The 24,178-nt window shown below is 35.5% G+C and overlaps 1 protein-coding gene across 1 annotated transcript; it reads right to left on the reverse strand.

Moving 5' to 3' along the window:
• Positions 1-333: 333 nt before the first annotated feature.
• On the reverse strand, positions 334-4,465 carry LOC130928656 (uncharacterized). Its single transcript, XM_057855379.1, has 6 exons — positions 4,460-4,465; positions 4,206-4,263; positions 3,781-3,875; positions 2,465-2,611; positions 2,151-2,252; positions 334-1,311 (listed from the first exon to the last, which is right to left on the reverse strand). Exons 1-6 carry the CDS (start codon positions 4,463-4,465, stop codon positions 1,009-1,011), a joined length of 711 nt encoding a protein of 236 aa, XP_057711362.1. The 3' UTR covers positions 334-1,008.
• Positions 4,466-24,178: the final 19,713 nt, after the last annotated feature.

Raw genomic sequence — 24,178 nt, forward strand, 5'->3', positions numbered from 1 at the left:
TTTTGTTTGAGCGCAATCATCAAACTTAATTAAAAAAGTCATTTAAGCCTTTTCACAGTGAGATCTACACTCTAAAAAATTTGACCCATGGTTACTCAAAAAAATTGTGGCAACAAAGTGACACTCAATATAATTGAATAGATTTAAAGCGCTATAATTTTGATTAAAAAGTATTGAATACATTAACTTAATTTAAACCCTAAAAATTAAATACATGTTAATAAAAGCAACAGCAGAAATGTGTTGGATGTACTAATAGACAACACATGATGAGTTATATCACCAAAAAATATTGAGTAAATCTTACTCAATTTCACAAGGAAAGCTGATTTATGTTAACTAAGACTCTCGAGCAAAAATAATTTACATTCACTGAATATCTGGAGGAAACTGATTCATATTTATTGATAATCTAGTTGAAATTGAGTTATCTTTGTTAATTACATGGGTGAAATTGATTCACATTTGCTAAGTATATGCATAAAAATTATTTGGATTAAGTAAATAAAGTAAGTTATATCAACTCATATTCTAGCACATTGTTGCTTAATTCAACACATTTACACTGTTGTTTTTATTTTTCTGTACCTAAAATAATTGTCTAATTTTTTATTTTAATTTGTATGACGGGATTTTATTCTACTCAATAATATTGAGTGTCACTTTGTTGCCATAATTTTTATGGGTCTAATTCACCCAATATCCTGACCAAAATTAAGTAAAATGTGGCATCAAGAAACATCAACAGATTTCAATGCATTAAACAGCATTAAACATTTATTTGAAAAACTAGAAAATTTAACATATTAACATACTTTTAATAATTCACAAGAAAACATTGAAGCAACCAAGAAAAAATTCAACATATGAACATATTTTAACAACACGAAGAATTGAACAACATTGTAAATTAACAACAAAGGAAAATTCAACAGATTAACATGTTAATCTGTTGAATTTTCCTTTGTTGTTAAACTATTAACAATTTCACAACAAAGGTCTCTTCTGTTAGGCCAGTAGCCTGTTCTTCAAGCTATTGATTTTTGGGGAGAGCTTTGTATCATCGAGGCCAAGGAAAAGTTTTTGAAACACTTCAAATGTGTTCTTGAGTTCCTTTGGATATGCGAGATTCAACACATAAGCAATCCCAACCAGAAGGGAGCAAGCCCTCGGAAGATTTTCCAGACCAGTCAGCACTTTGACGCCCTCCACCACAATACCGATGTCTGGTGCCTCTGATGGGTTCGGTTTGATGTAGATCTTCAATGTTTGAAGTGCAAGATCTTGGAGTATTCGGTCCTCATCAGCATCCTGGAATAGCAAGAACATTGCGCATATCAGACAATAAACCCAAGGGAGGCACTATTTCCCAAATTGCTTCAACTGTTTGGACAAGAAAAACTGGAGTTTGTCATAGCTATTGTTCCTATTGCACTCCATTTATGTCAGTGTTTTAAACAAATCTTACATAACACTTAAAAATATGCATAAAATCATTTTTTCATACCAGGTAAATTTTAAATGATCTCATCAGTTTACCACAAATCAAAACAATTCAATCACACCATCAAGGTTTTAGCAGTTACAGTAGTAAATATATGTAAATGAAATCAATCCATTACATCTTTTTTACCTGGGACTGTTGTGATTAATCCAATCCAAACTATTAACATACTAATCCGTATTGTACCATACTGATAGTGGTAACAAAAGTTGTGGCACTGTAAGTTCATTCCTGACGCTATAAAATTTATAAATTTTCCACAGCAATTGGTTCAACTTTGCTCTCATTTACTTATTATTAAGTTGCCTCAGTCTCTGTAAAAATGTATTTGTATTCACAAAGCAGCTCTTTGGCCAGCATTTCTTAGGTACTTCTTAGGCACCAATTATTAAGACTTTAAAACTTTTAAATTCTGCTAATTGGTGCAATCAAATAACACCTCCTATTTATGCACTTGCACTTAAAAGTTCCATGATGGAAAATAAACACTTTTAAACACTTAATAGAGGACAATGATGTAGTTTGCCAAGACCTACTGGGAGAAATACAGTTAAAGCTATTTTGTGATTTGACTTCCCCAAAACATATTAAGTCAAAGAGATGAGAGTGATGACCTTCTTTTATTTTAACATGTAATTCAACTTACATCGTACTCTCTTAAGAGTTGCTCTGACGATTCCCCGAGGAACTTCATCGAACATCTAATGACGATCTCTCTCTTCATGTGGATATTTGGGTTGCTTGGAGTCTGAAATGGAAAAATAAACACAAGGTGTTTTATATTACTGTTAATAAGGCCCTATCAAGGATCCTTCCTATGCCGTCTCTGGGACCTGAATAAGGAAATACTAATGAAACAAATTCTCATGCAATTATTTCATCACAGGATAACATTACCTCCTCTAAAGTTGATATTCCTAGAACACTGTATTAGCAAACATAATGCTCAATGAAGGGTACCTTGAGTAAGATAGCCTGCAACTGCAGCCCCATGCTTCCGCCCTTGGTATGGAAGAGTTTTAATAGTTGAGGCGTAAATTCGTCCAGCTTGGACATGAACTTTGATTCAAGATGAACCATTGTTATTCGATAAAACTCATCCTGGATCTGAAAGACAAATCATAAAACCAGTTTTAAATCCTCAAGTATATCATATACTCATATAAAGTGTTACCGGTTCATATCTTTTGGTGTAAATATTCCTTAATAGAGTGAGGACCGCTGCAGCTTATAGTCCAGTGCGGCTTATCAATTAAAAAATGCAATTTTCGTGTCAAATTTGGTAGGTTGCGGCTTACAGTCAGGTGCGCCTTATAGTCCGAAAATTACGGTCGTGTTTTTCAAAGAAAATGAGAACAATAATGCAATATATATATATATATATATATATATATATATATATATATATATATATATATATATATATATATATATATATATATATATATATATATATATATATAATATGTATATAATTATATTAAATATAATTAATTGAAAACATAACAATTAGATATTTGTTTTATAAATCGTTCAACCCTATAATATACAATTATATGTAAGAGACTGTGCGCCTTTTAATATTTATCATTTGTCATTTGTTGATATGCATATTACCTTAGAATTGGTTTTATATTTTTGTCAGACATCCTAAAGGTTCCTTTTATTGAAGTGGGATTTTATAAGGTATTTATCCATAGTTAGTGTCTTACCTGCACCAGTGTGTTCCCAATGACATTTATACTGGTACAGACGCTATGCCACGTACTAATGTAAAAAAAAAAAAAAAAAAAAAAAAAAGGATTATCCCTTAAGAATGTCCACAATAAACATTTTTGCTGTCACATTATTACAGGACATAATTATTATTGATTAATGTCACAGCAGTGGAAAAGTATGTACAAATCATTAACTTACCTGCTAGTCTGAGAAATCCTCCTCACCTGAGGTAGACTATCAGCTAACCCAACATTATAGGGTATATTAGTTATACAAGAAAACGTATTCTGGTCGTTTTCCATGTGGCGTTTTCCTAGCTTTGGACTCAACATATAGCTCGCTAACCCATTAATCTCGCTTTGTGATATACCCCCCAGAACCTAGCATTTCGCAAAACAGCCATTGTGCTCAAAACACATTATCAGACGAACCAGTGAAAATGCGACAAGAATTCTGCATTTAACACGCTACTTGAGTAAAAATTTTACGAATACAATTCTATTGTGAAAACTAAATGCAGTAACTTCAGATAAAACTCCTAAATTGATTATACTCACCACTGAGACACAAGTGTGCTCCTCCGTGTCGGTGTGCTGGCTTGTTAAGGTGGGGGGAGGGGAGGTTAACTTGACTGTGGCCAGGAGCCAGGACGCTAAATTAAATAAAAAAAGAATAGTTTGTACTTTACATCCATTATATAACAGTATTACGCTATACTCGGTAAAACACATTAAATTGTGAAATTCACACTACTTTTTCAATCATTGCAATGCTTTCAGTCGAACCAAACTTTTTCAATCATTGCAATGCTTTAGTTGAATCAAAGACGACACAAACTGACTTCAGTCAGTAACACTAGAACTTAATTTTGACTGTAGGTACAGTAAAGTTGGCACATTTAGCAATTTGTAGTAACACAAAGCAATGTTTAACTGATACAGACACTGGGGTCGTTACCTAAGAACAATTAAACAGCTCTTACCTTTAAGCCAACGGTCTGTGAAATGGTGGCTGACTTGCTGTTGTGTGATGAAAAATGCCTTGGGCGGGAAAATAAGACCTTCCAATGAGTAAAATTTATCAATTTTCTGCAGTTTTGACTTTGCTTATAAAAATAAATAAATTCTACTCACTGATTTTAAGTTGGTTTTATATTTTAAAAATACTAATTAAAATGCTATTAATAAATGATTAAAAATTGGTAAATTCTGCTCACTTTGATTGCAAACTGCACACAGTCATTTTTATTATGTATAGTCTACTTTTATTTATTTCGTAAATATTATCAAAACCTGATCACAGTTTTTACAGTGTATGCGATATGGCCGAGAAATGTAATTTTGATGTTAACTCCCAAACCGCTGCGCAGAAGTCAACCAAACTTCACCCAATAGTGTATTGTATCACAATCTAGTAGTTACATTTGAAAATTTTGTTCTAGGAAATTTTGTTTGAGCGCAATCATCAAACTTAATTAAAAAAGTCATTTAAGCCTTTTCACAGTGAGATCTATGCGATATGGCCGAGAAATGTAATTTTGATGTTAACTCCCAAACCGCTGCGCAGAAGTCAACTAAACTTCACCCATTAGTGTATTGTATCACAATCTAGTAGTTACATGTGGAAATTTGGTTCTAGGACATTTGATTTGAGCGCAATCCTCAAACTTAGGTCAAAAAAGCCATTTAAGCCTTTTCACAGTGAGATCTATGCGATATGGCCGAGAAATGTAATTTTGATGTTAACTCCCAAACCGCTGCGCAGAAGTCAACCAAACTTCACCCAATAGTGTATTGTATCACATTCTAGTAGTTACATTTTAAAATTTCGTTCTAGGACATTTGGTTTGAGCGCAATTTTTAAACTTAGGTCAAAAAAGCCATTTAAGCCTTTTCACAGTGAGATCTATGCGATATGGCCGAGAAATGTAATTTTGATGTTAACTCCCAAACCGCTGCGCAGAAGTCAACCAAACTTCACCCAATAGTGTATTGTATCACAATCTAGTAGTTACATTTGAAAATTTTGTTCTAGGAAATTTTGTTTGAGCGCAATCATCAAACTTAATTAAAAAAGTCATTTAAGCCTTTTCACAGTGAGATCTATGCGATATGGCCGAGAAATGTAATTTTGATGTTAACTCCCAAACCGCTGCGCAGAAGTCAACCAAACTTCACCCAATAGTGTATTGTATCACATTCTAGTAGTTACATTTGAAAATTTCGTTCTAGGACATTTGGTTTGAGCGCAATCATTAAACTTAGGTCAAAAAAGCCATTTAAGCCTTTTCACAGTGAGATCTATGCGATATGGCCGAGAAATGTAATTTTGATGTTAACTCCCAAACCGCTGCGCAGAAGTCAACCAAACTTCACCCAATAGTGTATTGTATCACAATCTAGTAGTTACATTTGAAAATTTTGTTCTAGGAAATTTTGTTTGAGCGCAATCATCAAACTTAATTAAAAAAAGTCATTTAAGCCTTTTCACAGTGAGATCTATGCGATATGGCCGAGAAATGTAATTTTGATGTTAACTCCCAAACCGCTGCGCAGAAGTCAACCAAACTTCACCCATTAGTGTATTGTATCACAATCTAGTAGTTACATGTGAAAATTTGGTTCTAGGACATTTGATTTGAGCGCAATCCTCAAACTTAGGTCAAAAAAGCCATTTAAGCCTTTTCACAGTGAGATCTATGCGATATGGCCGAGAAATGTAAATTTGATGTTAACTCCCAAACCGCTGCGCAGAAGTCAACCAAACTTCACCCAATAGTGTATTGTATCACAATCTAGTAGTTACATTTGAAAATTTTGTTCTAGGACATTTTGTTTGAACGCAATCATCAAACTTAATTAAAAAAGTCATTTAAGCCTTTTCACAGTGAGATCTATGCGATATGGCCGAGAAATGTAATTTTGATGTTAACTCCCAAACCGCTGCGCAGAAGTCAACCAAACTTCACCCAATAGTGTATTGTATCACATTCTAGTAGTTACATTTGAAAATTTCGTTCTAGGACATTTGGTTTGAGCGCAATTATTAAACTTAGGTCAAAAAAGCCATTTAAGCTTTTTCACAGTGAGATCTATGCGATATGGCCGAGAAATGTAATTTTGATGTTAACTCCCAAACCGCTGCGCAGAAGTAAACCAAACTTCACCCATTAGTGTATTGTATCACAATCTAGTAGTTACATGTGGAAATTTGGTTCTAGGACATTTGATTTGAGCGCAATCCTCAAACTTAGGTCAAAAAAGCCATTTAAGCCTTTTCACAGTGAGATCTATGCGATATGGCCGAGAAATGTAATTTTGATGTTAAATCCCAAACCGCTGCGCAGAAGTCAACTAAACTTCACCCAATAGTGTATTGTATCACATTCTAGTAGTTACATTTGAAAATTTCGTTCTAGGACATTTGGTTTGAGCGCAATCATTAAACTTAATTAAAAAAGTCATTTAAGCCTTTTCACAGTGAGATCTATGCGATATGGCCGAGAAATGTAATTTTGATGTTAACTCCCAAACCGCTGCGCAGAAGTCAACCAAACTTCACCCAATAGTTTATTGTATCACAATCTAGTAGTTACATTTGAAAATTTTGTTCTATGACATTTTGTTTGAACGCAATCATCAAACTTAATTAAAAAAGTCATTTAAGCCTTTTCACAGTGAGATCTATGCGATATGGCCGAGAAATGTAATTTTGATGTTAACTCCCAAACCGCTGCGCAGAAGTCAACCAAACTTCACCCAATAGTGTATTGTATCAAAATCTAGTAGTTACATTTGAAAATTTTGTTCTAGGAAATTTTGTTTGAGCGCAATCATCAAACTTAATTAAAAAAGTCATTTAAGCCTTTTCACAGTGAGATCTATGCGATATGGCCGAGAAATGTAATTTTGATGTTAACTCCCAAACCGCTGCGCAGAAGTCAACCAAACTTCACCCATTAGTGTATTGTATCACAATCTAGTAGTTACATGTGGAAATTTGGTTCTAGGACATTTGATTTGAGCGCAATCCTCAAACTTAGGTCAAAAAAGCCATTTAAGCCTTTTCACAGTGAGATCTATGCGATATGGCCGAGAAATGTAATTTTGATGTTGACTCCCAAACCGCTGCGCAGAAGTCAACCAAACTTCACCCAATAGTGTATTGTATCACAATCTAGTAGTTACATTTGAAAATTTTGTTCTAGGACATTTTGTTTGAACGCAATCATCAAACTTAATTAAAAAAGTCATTTAAGCCTTTTCACAGTGAGATCTATGCGATATGGCCGAGAAATGTAATTTTGATGTTAACTCCCAAACCGCTGCGCAGAAGTCAACCAAACTTCACCCAATAGTGTATTGTATCACAATCTAGTAGTTACATTTGAAAATTTTGTTCTAGGAAATTTTGTTTGAGCGCAATCATCAAACTTAATTAAAAAAGTCATTTAAGCCTTTTCACAGTGAGATCTATGCGATATGGCCGAGAAATGTAATTTTGATGTTAACTCCCAAACCGCTGCGCAGAAGTCAACCAAACTTCACCCAATAGTGTATTGTATCACATTCTAGTAGTTACATTTGAAAATTTTGTTCTAGGACATTTGGTTTGAGCGCAATCATTAAACTTAGGTCAAAAAAGCCATTTAAGCCTTTTCACAGTGAGATCTATGCGATATGGCCGAGAAATGTAATTTTGATGTTAACTCCCAAACCGCTGCGCAGAAGTCAACTAAACTTCAACCAATAGTGTATTGTATCACATTCTAGTAGTTACATTTGAAAATTTCGTTCTAGGACATTTGGTTTTAGCGCAATTATTAAACTTAGGTCAAAAAAGCCATTTAAGCCTTTTCACAGTGAGATCTATGCGATATGGCCGAGAAATGTAATTTTGATGTTAACTCCCAAACCGCTGCGCAGAAGTCAACCAAACTTCACCCAATAGTGTATTGTATCACATTCTAGTAGTTACATTTGAAAATTTCGTTCTAGGACATTTGGTTTGAGCGCAATCATTAAACTTAGGTCAAAAAAGCCATTTAAGCCTTTTCACAGTGAGATCTATGCGATATGGCCGAGAAATGTAATTTTGATGTTAACTCCCAAACCGCTGCGCAGAAGTCAACCAAACTTCACCCAATAGTGTATTGTATCACAATCTAGTAGTTACATTTGAAAATTTTGTTCTAGGAAATTTTGTTTGAGCGCAATCATCAAACTTAATTAAAAAAGTCATTTAAGCCTTTTCACAGTGAGATCTATGCGATATGGCCGAGAAATGTAATTTTGATGTTAACTCCCAAACCGCTGCGCAGAAGTCAACCAAACTTCACCCATTAGTGTATTGTATCACAATCTAGTAGTTACATGTGAAAATTTGGTTCTAGGACATTTGATTTGAGCGCAATCCTCAAACTTAGGTCAAAAAAGCCATTTAAGCCTTTTCACAGTGAGATCTATGCGATATGGCCGAGAAATGTAAATTTGATGTTAACTCCCAAACCGCTGCGCAGAAGTCAACCAAACTTCACCCAATAGTGTATTGTATCACAATCTAGTAGTTACATATGAAAATTTTGTTCTAGGACATTTTGTTTGAACGCAATCATCAAACTTAATTAAAAAAGTCATTTAAGCCTTTTCACAGTGAGATCTATGCGATATGGCCGAGAAATGTAATTTTGATGTTAACTCCCAAACCGCTGCGCAGAAGTCAACCAAACTTCACCCAATAGTGTATTGTATCACATTCTAGTAGTTACATTTGAAAATTTTGTTCTAGGAAATTTTGTTTGAGCGCAATCATCAAACTTAATTAAAAAAGTCATTTAAGCCTTTTCACAGTGAGATCTATGCGATATGGCCGAGAAATGTAATTTTGATGTTAACTCCCAAACCGCTGCGCAGAAGTCAACCAAACTTCACCCAATAGTGTATTGTATCACAATCTAGTAGTTACATTTGAAAATTTTGTTCTAGGAAATTTTGTTTGAGCGCAATCATCAAACTTAATTAAAAAAGTCATTTAAGCCTTTTCACAGTGAGATCTATGCGATATGGCCGAGAAATGTAATTTTGATGTTAACTCCCAAACCGCTGCGCAGAAGTCAACTAAACTTCACCCATTAGTGTATTGTATCACAATCTAGTAGTTACATGTGGAAATTTGGTTCTAGGACATTTGATTTGAGCGCAATCCTCAAACTTAGGTCAAAAAAGCCATTTAAGCCTTTTCACAGTGAGATCTATGCGATATGGCCGAGAAATGTAATTTTGATGTTAACTCCCAAACCGCTGCGCAGAAGTCAACCAAACTTCACCCAATAGTGTATTGTATCACATTCTAGTAGTTACATTTTAAAATTTCGTTCTAGGACATTTGGTTTGAGCGCAATTATTAAACTTAGGTCAAAAAAGCCATTTAAGCCTTTTCACAGTGAGATCTATGCGATATGGCCGAGAAATGTAATTTTGATGTTAACTCCCAAACCGCTGCGCAGAAGTCAACTAAACTTCACCCATTAGTGTATTGTATCACAATCTAGTAGTTACATGTGGAAATTTGGTTCTAGGACATTTGATTTGAGCGCAATCCTCAAACTTAGGTCAAAAAAGCCATTTAAGCCTTTTCACAGTGAGATCTATGCGATATGGCCGAGAAATGTAATTTTGATGTTAACTCCCAAACCGCTGCGCAGAAGTCAACTAAACTTCACCCATTAGTGTATTGTATCACAATCTAGTAGTTACATGTGGAAATTTGGTTATTGGACATTTGGTTTGAGCGCAATCATTAAACCTAGGTCAAAAAAGCCATTTAAGCCTTTTCACAGTGAGATCTATGCGATATGGCCGAGAAATGTAATTTTGATGTTAACTCCCAAACCGCTGCGCAGAAGTCAACCAAACTTCACCCAATAGTGTATTGTATCACAATCTAGTAGTTACATTTGAAAATTTTGTTCTAGGAAATTTTGTTTGAGCGCAATCATCAAACTTAATTAAAAAAGTCATTTAAGCCTTTTCACAGTGAGATCTATGCGATATGGCCGAGAAATGTAATTTTGATGTTAACTCCCAAACCGCTGCGCAGAAGTCAACTAAACTTCACCCATTAGTGTATTGTATCACAATCTAGTAGTTACATGTGGAAATTTGGTTCTAGGACATTTGATTTGAGCGCAATCCTCAAACTTAGGTCAAAAAAGCCATTTAAGCCTTTTCACAGTGAGATCTATGCGATATGGCCGAGAAATGTAATTTTGATGTTAACTCCCGAACCGCTGCGCAGAAGTCAACCAAACTTCACCCAATAGTGTATTGTATCACAATCTAGTAGTTACATTTGAAAATTTTGTTCTAGGAAATTTTGTTTGAGCGCAATCATCAAACTTAATTAAAAAAGTCATTTAAGCCTTTTCACAGTGAGATCTATGCGATATGGCCGAGAAATGTAATTTTGATGTTAACTCCCAAACCGCTGCGCAGAAGTCAACCAAACTTCACCCAATAGTGTATTGTATCACATTCTAGTAGTTACATTTGAAAATTTTGTTCTAGGACATTTGGTTTGAGCGCAATCATTAAACTTAGGTCAAAAAAGCCATTTAAGCCTTTTCACAGTGAGATCTATGCGATATGGCCGAGAAATGTAATTTTGATGTTAACTCCCAAACCGCTGCGCAGAAGTCAACCAAACTTCACCCAATAGTGTATTGTATCACAATCTAGTAGTTACATTTGAAAATTTTGTTCTAGGAAATTTTGTTTGAGCGCAATCATCAAACTTAATTAAAAAAGTCATTTAAGCCTTTTCACAGTGAGATCTATGCGATATGGCCGAGAAATGTAATTTTGATGTTAACTCCCAAACCGCTGCGCAGAAGTCAACCAAACTTCACCCAATAGTGTATTGTATCACATTCTAGTAGTTACATTTGAAAATTTTGTTCTAGGACATTTGGTTTGAGCGCAATCATTAAACTTAGGTCAAAAAAGCCATTTAAGCCTTTTCACAGTGAGATCTATGCGATATGGCCGAGAAATGTAATTTTGATGTTAACTCCCAAACCGCTGCGCAGAAGTCAACTAAACTTCAACCAATAGTGTATTGTATCACATTCTAGTAGTTACATTTGAAAATTTCGTTCTAGGACATTTGGTTTGAGCGCAATTATTAAACTTAGGTCAAAAAAGCCATTTAAGCCTTTTCACAGTGAGATCTATGCGATATGGCCGAGAAATGTAATTTTGATGTTAACTCCCAAACCGCTGCGCAGAAGTCAACCAAACTTCACCCAATAGTGTATTGTATCACATTCTAGTAGTTACATTTGAAAATTTCGTTCTAGGACATTTGGTTTGAGCGCAATCATTAAACTTAGGTCAAAAAAGCCATTTAAGCCTTTTCACAGTGAGATCTATGCGATATGGCCGAGAAATGTAATTTTGATGTTAACTCCCAAACCGCTGCGCAGAAGTCAACCAAACTTCACCCAATAGTGTATTGTATCACAATCTAGTAGTTACATTTGAAAATTTTGTTCTAGGAAATTTTGTTTGAGCGCAATCATCAAACTTAATTAAAAAAGTCATTTAAGCCTTTTCACAGTGAGATCTATGCGATATGGCCGAGAAATGTAATTTTGATGTTAACTCCCAAACCGCTGCGCAGAAGTCAACCAAACTTCACCCATTAGTGTATTGTATCACAATCTAGTAGTTACATGTGAAAATTTGGTTCTAGGACATTTGATTTGAGCGCAATCCTCAAACTTAGGTCAAAAAAGCCATTTAAGCCTTTTCACAGTGAGATCTATGCGATATGGCCGAGAAATGTAATTTTGATGTTAACTCCCAAACCGCTGCGCAGAAGTCAACCAAACTTCACCCAATAGTGTATTGTATCACATTCTAGTAGTTACATTTGAAAATTTTGTTCTAGGACATTTGGTTTGAGCGCAATCATTAAACTTAGGTCAAAAAAGCCATTTAAGCCTTTTCACAGTGAGATCTATGCGATATGGCCGAGAAATGTAATTTTGATGTTAACTCCCAAACCGCTGCGCAGAAGTCAACCAAACTTCACCCAATAGTGTATTGTATCACAATCTAGTAGTTACATTTGAAAATTTTGTTCTAGGAAATTTTGTTTGAGCGCAATCATCAAACTTAATTAAAAAAGTCATTTAAGCCTTTTCACAGTGAGATCTATGCGATATGGCCGAGAAATGTAATTTTGATGTTAACTCCCAAACCGCTGCGCAGAAGTCAACCAAACTTCACCCAATAGTGTATTGTATCACATTCTAGTAGTTACATTTGAAAATTTTGTTCTAGGACATTTGGTTTGAGCGCAATCATTAAACTTAGGTCAAAAAAGCCATTTAAGCCTTTTCACAGTGAGATCTATGCGATATGGCCGAGAAATGTAATTTTGATGTTAACTCCCAAACCGCTGCGCAGAAGTCAACCAAACTTCACCCAATAGTGTATTGTATCACAATCTAGTAGTTACATGTGAAAATTTGGTTCTAGGACATTTGATTTGAGCGCAATCCTCAAACTTAGGTCAAAAAAGCCATTTAAGCCTTTTCACAGTGAGATCTATGCGATATGGCCGAGAAATGTAAATTTGATGTTAACTCCCAAACCGCTGCGCAGAAGTCAACCAAACTTCACCCAATAGTGTATTGTATCACAATCTAGTAGTTACATATGAAAATTTTGTTCTAGGACATTTTATTTGAACGCAATCATCAAACTTAATTAAAAAAGTCATTTAAGCCTTTTCACAGTGAGATCTATGCGATATGGCCGAGAAATGTAATTTTGATGTTAACTCCCAAACCGCTGCGCAGAAGTCAACCAAACTTCACCCAATAGTGTATTGTATCACAATCTCGTAGTTACATTTGAAAATTTTGTTCTAGGAAATTTTGTTTGAGCGCAATCATCAAACTTAATTAAAAAAGTCATTTAAGCCTTTTCACAGTGAGATCTATGCGATATGGCTGAGAAATGTAATTTTGATGTTAACTCCCAAACCGCTGCGCAGAAGTCAACCAAACTTCACCCAATAGTGTATTGTATCACAATCTAGTAGTTACATTTGAAAATTTTGTTCTAGGAAATTTTGTTTGAGCGCAATCATCAAACTTAATTAAAAAAGTCATTTAAGCCTTTTCACAGTGAGATCTATGCGATATGGCCGAGAAATGTAATTTTGATGTTAACTCCCAAACCGCTGCGCAGAAGTCAACTAAACTTCACCCATTAGTGTATTGTATCACAATCTAGTAGTTACATGTGGAAATTTGGTTCTAGGACATTTGATTTGAGCGCAATCCTCAAACTTAGGTCAAAAAAGCCATTTAAGCCTTTTCACAGTGAGATCTATGCAATATGGCCGAGAAATGTAATTTTGATGTTAACTCCCAAACCGCTGCGCAGAAGTCAACCAAACTTCACCCAATAGTGTATTGTATCACATTCTAGTAGTTACATTTTAAAATTTCGTTCTAGGACATTTGGTTTGAGCGCAATTTTTAAACTTAGGTCAAAAAAGCCATTTAAGCCTTTTCACAGTGAGATCTATGCGATATGGCCGAGAAATGTAATTTTGATGTTAACTCCCAAACCGCTGCGCAGAAGTCAACCAAACTTCACCCAATAGTGTATTGTATCACAATCTAGTAGTTACATTTGAAAATTTTGTTCTAGGAAATTTTGTTTGAGCGCAATCATCAAACTTAATTAAAAAAGTCATTTAAGCCTTTTCACAGTGATATCTATGCGATATGGCCGAGAAATGTAATTTTGATGTTAACTCCCAAACCGCTGCGCAGAAGTCAACCAAACTTCACCCAATAGTGTATTGTATCACATTCTAGTAGTTACATTTGAAAATTTCGTTCTAGGACATTTGGTTTGAGCGCAATCATTAAACTTAGGTCAAAAAAGCCATTTAAGCCTTTTCACAGTGAGATCTATGCGATATGGCCGAGAAATGTAATTTTGATGTTAACTCCCAAACCGCTGCGCAGAAGTCAACCAAACTTCACCCAATAGTGTATTGTATCACAATCTAGTAGTTACATTTGAAAATTTTGTTCTAGGACATTTTGTTTGAACGCAATCATCAAACTTAATTAAAAAAGTCATTTAAGCCTTTTCACAGTGAGATCTATGCGATATGGCCGAGAAATGTAATTTTGATGTTAACTCCCAAACCGCTGCGCAGAAGTCAACCAAACTTCACCCAATAGTGTATTGTATCACAATCTAGTAGTTACATTTGAAAATTTTGTTCTAGGAAATTTTGTTTGAGCGCAATCATCAAACTTAATTAAAAAAGTCATTTAAGCCTTTTCACAGTGAGATCTATGCGATATGGCCGAGAAATGTAATTTTGATGTTAACTCCCAAACCGCTGCGCAGAAGTCAACCAAACTTCACCCAATAGTGTATTGTATCACAATCTAGTAGTTACATTTGAAAATTTTGTTCTAGGAAATTTTGTTTGAGCGCAATCATCAAACTTAATTAAAAAAGTCATTTAAGCCTTTTCACAGTGAGATCTATGCGATATGGCCGAGAAATGTAATTTTGATGTTAACTCCCAAACCGCTGCGCAGAAGTCAACTAAACTTCACCCATTAGTGTATTGTATCACAATCTAGTAGTTACATGTGGAAATTTGGTTCTAGGACATTTGATTTGAGCGCAATCCTCAAACTTAGGTCAAAAAAGCCATTTAAGCCTTTTCACAGTGAGATCTATGCGATATGGCCGAGAAATGTAATTTTGATGTTAACTCCCAAACCGCTGCGCAGAAGTCAACCAAACTTCACCCAATAGTGTATTGTATCACATTCTAGTAGTTACATTTTAAAATTTCGTTCTAGGACATTTGGTTTGAGCGCAATTATTAAACTTAGGTCAAAAAAGCCATTTAAGCCTTTTCACAGTGAGATCTATGCGATATGGCCGAGAAATGTAATTTTGATGTTAACTCCCAAACCGCTGCGCAGAAGTCAACTAAACTTCACCCATTAGTGTATTGTATCACAATCTAGTAGTTACATGTGGAAATTTGGTTCTAGGACATTTGATTTGAGCGCAATCCTCAAACTTAGGTCAAAAAAGCCATTTAAGCCTTTTCATAGTGAGATCTATGCGATATGGCCGAGAAATGTAATTTTGATGTTAACTCCCAAACCGCTGCGCAGAAGTCAACCAAACTTCACCCAATAGTGTATTGTATCACATTCTAGTAGTTACATTTGAAAATTTCGTTCTAGGACATTTGGTTTGAGCGCAATTATTAAACTTAGGTCAAAAAAGCCATTTAAGCCTTTTCACAGTGAGATCTATGCGATATGGCCGAGAAATGTAATTTTGATGTTAACTCCCAAACCGCTACGCAGAAGTCAACCAAACTTCACCCAATAGTGTATTGTATCACATACTAGTAGTTACATTTGAAAATTTCGTTCTAGGACATTTGGTTTGAGCGCAATCCTCAAACTTAGGTCAAAAAAGCCATTTAAGCCTTTTCACAGTGAGATCTATGCGATATGGCCGAGAAATGTAATTTTGATGTTAACTCCCAAACCGCTGCGCAGAAGTCAACCAAACTTCACCCAATAGTGTATTGTATCACAATCTAGTAGTTACATTTGAAAATTTTGTTCTAGGAAATTTTGTTTGAGCGCAATCATCAAACTTAATTAAAAAAGTCATTTAAGCCTTTTCACAGTGAGATCTATGCGATATGGCCGAGAAATGTAATTTTGATGTTAACTCCCAAACCGCTGCGCAGAAGTCAACTAAACTTCACCCATTAGTGTATTGTATCACAATCTAGTAGTTACATGTGGAAATTTGGTTCTAGGACATTTGATTTGAGCGCAATCCTCAAACTTAGGTCAAAAAAGCCATTTAAGCCTTTTCACAGTGAGATCTATGCGATATGGCCGAGAAATGTAATTTTGATGTTAACTCCCAAACCGCTGCGCAGAAGTCAACCAAACTTCACCCAATAGTGTATTGTATCACAATCTAGTAGTTACATTTGAAAATTTTGTTCTAGGAAATTTTGTTTGAGCGCAATCATCAAACTTAATTAAAAAAGTCATTTAAGCCTTTTCACAGTGAGATCTATGCGATATGGCCGAGAAATGTAATTTTGATGTTAACTCCCAAACCGCTGCGCAGAAGTCAACCAAACTTCACCCAATAGTGTATTGTATCACATTCTAGTAGTTACATTTGAAAATTTTGTTCTAGGACATTTGGTTTGAGCGCAATCATTAAACTTAGGTCAAAAAAGCCATTTAAGCCTTTTCACAGTGAGATCTATGCGATATGGCCGAGAAATGTAATTTTGATGTTAACTCCCAAACCGCTGCGCAGAAGTCAACCAAACTTCACCCAATAGTGTATTGTATCACAATCTAGTAGTTACATTTGAAAATTTTGTTCTAGGAAATTTTGTTTGAGCGCAATCATCAAACTTAATTAAAAAAGTCATTTAAGCCTTTTCACAGTGAGATCTATGCGATATGGCCGAGAAATGTAATTTTGATGTTAACTCCCAAACCGCTGCGCAGAAGTCAACCAAACTTCACCCAATAGTGTATTGTATCACATTCTAGTAGTTACATTTGAAAATTTTGTTCTAGGACATTTGGTTTGAGCGCAATCATTAAACTTAGGTCAAAAAAGCCATTTAAGCCTTTTCACAGTGAGATCTATGCGATATGGCCGAGAAATGTAATTTTGATGTTAACTCCCAAACCGCTGCGCAGAAGTCAACTAAACTTCAACCAATAGTGTATTGTATCACATTCTAGTAGTTACATTTGAAAATTTCGTTCTAGGACATTTGGTTTGAGCGCAATTATTAAACTTAGGTCAAAAAAGCCATTTAAGCCTTTTCACAGTGAGATCTATGCGATATGGCCGAGAAATGTAATTTTGATGTTAACTCCCAAACCGCTGCGCAGAAGTCAACCAAACTTCACCCAATAGTGTATTGTATCACATTCTAGTAGTTACATTTGAAAATTTCGTTCTAGGACATTTGGTTTGAGCGCAATCATTAAACTTAGGTCAAAAAAGCCATTTAAGCCTTTTCACAGTGAGATCTATGCGATATGGCCGAGAAATGTAATTTTGATGTTAACTCCCAAACCGCTGCGCAGAAGTCAACCAAACTTCACCCAATAGTGTATTGTATCACAATCTAGTAGTTACATTTGAAAATTTTGTTCTAGGAAATTTTGTTTGAGCGCAATCATCAAACTTAATTAAAAAAGTCATTTAAGCCTTTTCACAGTGAGATCTATGCGATATGGCCGAGAAATGTAATTTTGATGTTAACTCCCAAACCGCTGCGCAGAAGTCAACCAAACTTCACCCATTAGTGTATTGTATCACAATCTAGTAGTTACATGTGAAAATTTGGTTCTAGGACATTTGATTTGAGCGCAATCCTCAAACTTAGGTCAAAAAAGCCATTTAAGCCTTTTCACAGTGAGATCTATGCGATATGGCCGAGAAATGTAATTTTGATGTTAACTCCCAAACCGCTGCGCAGAAGTCAACCAAACTTCACCCAATAGTGTATTGTATCACATTCTAGTAGTTACATTTGAAAATTTTGTTCTAGGACATTTGGTTTGAGCGCAATCATTAAACTTAGGTCAAAAAAGCCATTTAAGCCTTTTCACAGTGAGATCTATGCGATATGGCCGAGAAATGTAATTTTGATGTTAACTCCCAAACCGCTGCGCAGAAGTCAACCAAACTTCACCCAATAGTGTATTGTATCACAATCTAGTAGTTACATTTGAAAATTTTGTTCTAGGAAATTTTGTTTGAGCGCAATCATCAAACTTAATTAAAAAAGTCATTTAAGCCTTTTCACAGTGAGATCTATGCGATATGGCCGAGAAATGTAATTTTGATGTTAACTCCCAAACCGCTGCGCAGAAGTCAACTAAACTTCACCCATTAGTGTATTGTATCACAATCTAGTAGTTACATGTGGAAATTTGGTTCTAGGACATTTGATTTGAGCGCAATCCTCAAACTTAGGTCAAAAAAGCCATTTAAGCCTTTTCACAGTGAGATCTATGCGATATGGCCGAGAAATGTAATTTTGATGTTAACTCCCAAACCGCTGCGCAGAAGTCAACCAAACTTCACCCAATAGTGTATTGTATCACATTCTAGTAGTTACATTTTAAAATTTCGTTCTAGGACATTTGGTTTGAGCGCAATTATTAAACTTAGGTCAAAAAAGCCATTTAAGCCTTTTCACAGTGAGATCTATGCGATATGGCCGAGAAATGTAATTTTGATGTTAACTCCCAAACCGCTGCGCAGAAGTCAACTAAACTTCACCCATTAGTGTATTGTATCACAATCTAGTAGTTACATGTGGAAATTTGGTTCTAGGACATTTGATTTGAGCGCAATCCTCAAACTTAGGTCAAAAAAGCCATTTAAGCCTTTTCACAGTGAGATCTATGCGATATGGCCGAGAAATGTAATTTTGATGTTAACTCCCAAACCGCTGCGCAGAAGTCAACCAAACTTCACCCAATAGTGTATTGTATCACAATCTAGTAGTTACATATGAAAATTTTGTTCTAGGACATTTTGTTTGAACGCAATCATCAAACTTAATTAAAAAAGTCATTTAAGCCTTTTCACAGTGAGATCTATGCGATATGGCCGAGAAATGTAATTTTGATGTTAACTCCCAAACCGCTGCGCAGAAGTCAACCAAACTTCACCCAATAGTGTATTGTATCACAATCTAGTAGTTACATTTGAAAATTTTGTTCTAGGAAATTTTGTTTGAGCGCAATCATCAAACTTAATTAAAAAAGTCATTTAAGCCTTTTCACAGTGAGATCTATGCGATATGGCCGAGAAATGTAATTTTGATGTTAACTCCCAAACCGCTGCGCAGAAGTCAACCAAACTTCACCCAATAGTGTATTGTATCACATTCTAGTAGTTACATTTTAAAATTTCGTTCTAGGACATTTGGTTTGAGCGCAATTTTTAAACTTAGGTCAAAAAAGCCATTTAAGCCTTTTCACAGTGAGATCTATGCGATATGGCCGAGAAATGTAATTTTGATGTTAACTCCCAAACCGCTGCGCAGAAGTCAACCAAACTTCACCCAATAGTGTATTGTATCACAATCTAGTAGTTACATTTGAAAATTTTGTTCTAGGAAATTTTGTTTGAGCGCAATCATCAAACTTAATTAAAAAAGTCATTTAAGCCTTTTCACAGTGAGATCTATGCGATATGGCCGAGAAATGTAATTTTGATGTTAACTCCCAAACCGCTGCGCAGAAGTCAACCAAACTTCACCCAATAGTGTATTGTATCACATTCTAGTAGTTACATTTGAAAATTTCGTTCTAGGACATTTGGTTTGAGCGCAATCATTAAACTTAGGTCAAAAAAGCCATTTAAGCCTTTTCACAGTGAGATCTATGCGATATGGCCGAGAAATGTAATTTTGATGTTAACTCCCAAACCGCTGCGCAGAAGTCAACCAAACTTCACCCAATAGTGTATTGTATCACAATCTAGTAGTTACATTTGAAAATTTTGTTCTAGGACATTTTGTTTGAACGCAATCATCAAACTTAATTAAAAAAGTCATTTAAGCCTTTTCACAGTGAGATCTATGCGATATGGCCGAGAAATGTAATTTTGATGTTAACTCCCAAACCGCTGCGCAGAAGTCAACCAAACTTCACCCAATAGTGTATTGTATCACAATCTAGTAGTTACATTTGAAAATTTTGTTCTAGGAAATTTTGTTTGAGCGCAATCATCAAACTTAATTAAAAAAGTCATTTAAGCCTTTTCACAGTGAGATCTATGCGATATGGCCGAGAAATGTAATTTTGATGTTAACTCCCAAACCGCTGCGCAGAAGTCAACCAAACTTCACCCAATAGTGTATTGTATCACAATCTAGTAGTTACATTTGAAAATTTTGTTCTAGGAAATTTTGTTTGAGCGCAATCATCAAACTTAATTAAAAAAGTCATTTAAGCCTTTTCACAGTGAGATCTATGCGATATGGCCGAGAAATGTAATTTTGATGTTAACTCCCAAACCGCTGCGCAGAAGTCAACTAAACTTCACCCATTAGTGTATTGTATCACAATCTAGTAGTTACATGTGGAAATTTGGTTCTAGGACATTTGATTTGAGCGCAATCCTCAAACTTAGGTCAAAAAAGCCATTTAAGCCTTTTCACAGTGAGATCTATGCGATATGGCCGAGAAATGTAATTTTGATGTTAACTCCCAAACCGCTGCGCAGAAGTCAACCAAACTTCACCCAATAGTGTATTGTATCACATTCTAGTAGTTACATTTTAAAATTTCGTTCTAGGACATTTGGTTTGAGCGCAATTATTAAACTTAGGTCAAAAAAGCCATTTAAGCCTTTTCACAGTGAGATCTATGCGATATGGCCGAGAAATGTAATTTTGATGTTAACTCCCAAACCGCTGCGCAGAAGTCAACTAAACTTCACCCATTAGTGTATTGTATCACAATCTAGTAGTTACATGTGGAAATTTGGTTCTAGGACATTTGATTTGAGCGCAATCCTCAAACTTAGGTCAAAAAAGCCATTTAAGCCTTTTCATAGTGAGATCTATGCGATATGGCCGAGAAATGTAATTTTGATGTTAACTCCCAAACCGCTGCGCAGAAGTCAACCAAACTTCACCCAATAGTGTATTGTATCACATTCTAGTAGTTACATTTGAAAATTTCGTTCTAGGACATTTGGTTTGAGCGCAATTATTAAACTTAGGTCAAAAAAGCCATTTAAGCCTTTTCACAGTGAGATCTATGCGATATGGCCGAGAAATGTAATTTTGATGTTAACTCCCAAACCGCTGCGCAGAAGTCAACCAAACTTCACCCAATAGTGTATTGTATCACATACTAGTAGTTACATTTGAAAATTTCGTTCTAGGACATTTGGTTTGAGCGCAATCCTCAAACTTAGGTCAAAAAAGCCATTTAAGCCTTTTCACAGTGAGATCTATGCGATATGGCCGAGAAATGTAATTTTGATGTTAACTCCCAAACCGCTGCGCAGAAGTCAACCAAACTTCACCCAATAGTGTATTGTATCACAATCTAGTAGTTACATTTGAAAATTTTGTTCTAGGAAATTTTGTTTGAGCGCAATCATCAAACTTAATTAAAAAAGTCATTTAAGCCTTTTCACAGTGAGATCTATGCGATATGGCCGAGAAATGTAATTTTGATGTTAACTCCCAAACCGCTGCGCAGAAGTCAACTAAACTTCACCCATTAGTGTATTGTATCACAATCTAGTAGTTACATGTGGAAATTTGGTTCTAGGACATTTGATTTGAGCGCAATCCTCAAACTTAGGTCAAAAAAGCCATTTAAGCCTTTTCACAGTGAGATCTATGCGATATGGCCGAGAAATGTAATTTTGATGTTAACTCCCAAACCGCTGCGCAGAAGTCAACCAAACTTCACCCAATAGTGTATTGTATCACAATCTAGTAGTTACATTTGAAAATTTTGTTCTAGGAAATTTTGTTTGAGCGCAATCATCAAACTTAATTAAAAAAGTCATTTAAGCCTTTTCACAGTGAGATCTATGCGATATGGCCGAGAAATGTAATTTTGATGTTAACTCCCAAACCGCTGCGCAGAAGTCAACCAAACTTCACCCAATAGTGTATTGTATCACATTCTAGTAGTTACATTTGAAAATTTTGTTCTAGGACATTTGGTTTGAGCGCAATCATTAAACTTAGGTCAAAAAAGCCATTTAAGCCTTTTCACAGTGAGATCTATGCGATATGGCCGAGAAATGTAATTTTGATGTTAACTCCCAAACCGCTGCGCAGAAGTCAACCAAACTTCACCCAATAGTGTATTGTATCACAATCTAGTAGTTACATTTGAAAATTTTGTTCTAGGAAATTTTGTTTGAGCGCAATCATCAAACTTAATTAAAAAAGTCATTTAAGCCTTTTCACAGTGAGATCTATGCGATATGGCCGAGAAATGTAATTTTGATGTTAACTCCCAAACCGCTGCGCAGAAGTCAACCAAACTTCACCCAATAGTGTATTGTATCACATTCTAGTAGTTACATTTGAAAATTTTGTTCTAGGACATTTGGTTTGAGCGCAATCATTAAACTTAGGTCAAAAAAGCCATTTAAGCCTTTTCACAGTGAGATCTATGCGATATGGCCGAGAAATGTAATTTTGATGTTAACTCCCAAACCGCTGCGCAGAAGTCAACTAAACTTCAACCAATAGTGTATTGTATCACATTCTAGTAGTTACATTTGAAAATTTCGTTCTAGGACATTTGGTTTGAGCGCAATTATTAAACTTAGGTCAAAAAAGCCATTTAAGCCTTTTCACAGTGAGATCTATGCGATATGGCCGAGAAATGTAATTTTGATGTTAACTCCCAAACCGCTGCGCAGAAGTCAACCAAACTTCACCCAATAGTGTATTGTATCACATTCTAGTAGTTACATTTGAAAATTTCGTTCTAGGACATTTGGTTTGAGCGCAATCATTAAACTTAGGTCAAAAAAGCCATTTAAGCCTTTTCACAGTGAGATCTATGCGATATGGCCGAGAAATGTAATTTTGATGTTAACTCCCAAACCGCTGCGCAGAAGTCAACCAAACTTCACCCAATAGTGTATTGTATCACAATCTAGTAGTTACATTTGAAAATTTTGTTCTAGGAAATTTTGTTTGAGCGCAATCATCAAACTTAATTAAAAAAGTCATTTAAGCCTTTTCACAGTGAGATCTATGCGATATGGCCGAGAAATGTAATTTTGATGTTAACTCCCAAACCGCTGCGCAGAAGTCAACCAAACTTCACCCATTAGTGTATTGTATCACAATCTAGTAGTTACATGTGAAAATTTGGTTCTAGGACATTTGATTTGAGCGCAATCCTCAAACTTAGGTCAAAAAAGCCATTTAAGCCTTTTCACAGTGAGATCTATGCGATATGGCCGAGAAATGTAATTTTGATGTTAACTCCCAAACCGCTGCGCAGAAGTCAACCAAACTTCACCCAATAGTGTATTGTATCACATTCTAGTAGTTACATTTGAAAATTTTGTTCTAGGACATTTGGTTTGAGCGCAATCATTAAACTTAGGTCAAAAAAGCCATTTAAGCCTTTTCACAGTGAGATCTATGCGATATGGCCGAGAAATGTAATTTTGATGTTAACTCCCAAACCGCTGCGCAGAAGTCAACCAAACTTCACCCAATAGTGTATTGTATCACAATCTAGTAGTTACATTTGAAAATTTTGTTCTAGGAAATTTTGTTTGAGCGCAATCATCAAACTTAATTAAAAAAGTCATTTAAGCCTTTTCACAGTGAGATCTATGCGATATGGCCGAGAAATGTAATTTTGATGTTAACTCCCAAACCGCTGCGCAGAAGTCAACTAAACTTCACCCATTAGTGTATTGTATCACAATCTAGTAGTTACATGTGGAAATTTGGTTCTAGGACATTTGATTTGAGCGCAATCCTCAAACTTAGGTAAAAAAAGCCATTTAAGCCTTTTCACAGTGAGATCTATGCGATATGGCCGAGAAATGTAATTTTGATGTTAACTCCCAAACCGCTGCGCAGAAGTCAACCAAACTTCACCCAATAGTGTATTGTATCACATTCTAGTAGTTACATTTTAAAATTTCGTTCTAGGACATTTGGTTTGAGCGCAATTATTAAACTTAGGTCAAAAAAGCCATTTAAGCCTTTTCACAGTGAGATCTATGCGATATGGCCGAGAAATGTAATTTTGATGTTAACTCCCAAACCGCTGCGCAGAAGTCAACTAAACTTCACCCATTA

This window comes from Corythoichthys intestinalis, chromosome 13 (genome assembly GCF_030265065.1).
Source record: "Corythoichthys intestinalis isolate RoL2023-P3 chromosome 13, ASM3026506v1, whole genome shotgun sequence".
Classification (NCBI taxonomy): Eukaryota; Metazoa; Chordata; class Actinopteri; order Syngnathiformes; family Syngnathidae; genus Corythoichthys; species Corythoichthys intestinalis.

Bases quoted from the DNA above. Each gene is read 5' to 3' on its own strand.
- LOC130928656 (XM_057855379.1), bottom strand. The intron at 2,612-3,780 runs GTGAGTATAATC...TTTGTCTTTCAG, and splicing joins AGCACACTTGTGTCTCAGTG to ATCCAGGATGAGTTTTATCG. The intron at 1,312-2,150 runs GTAAGTTGAATT...TTGCTATTCCAG, and splicing joins AACTCTTAAGAGAGTACGAT to GATGCTGATGAGGACCGAAT.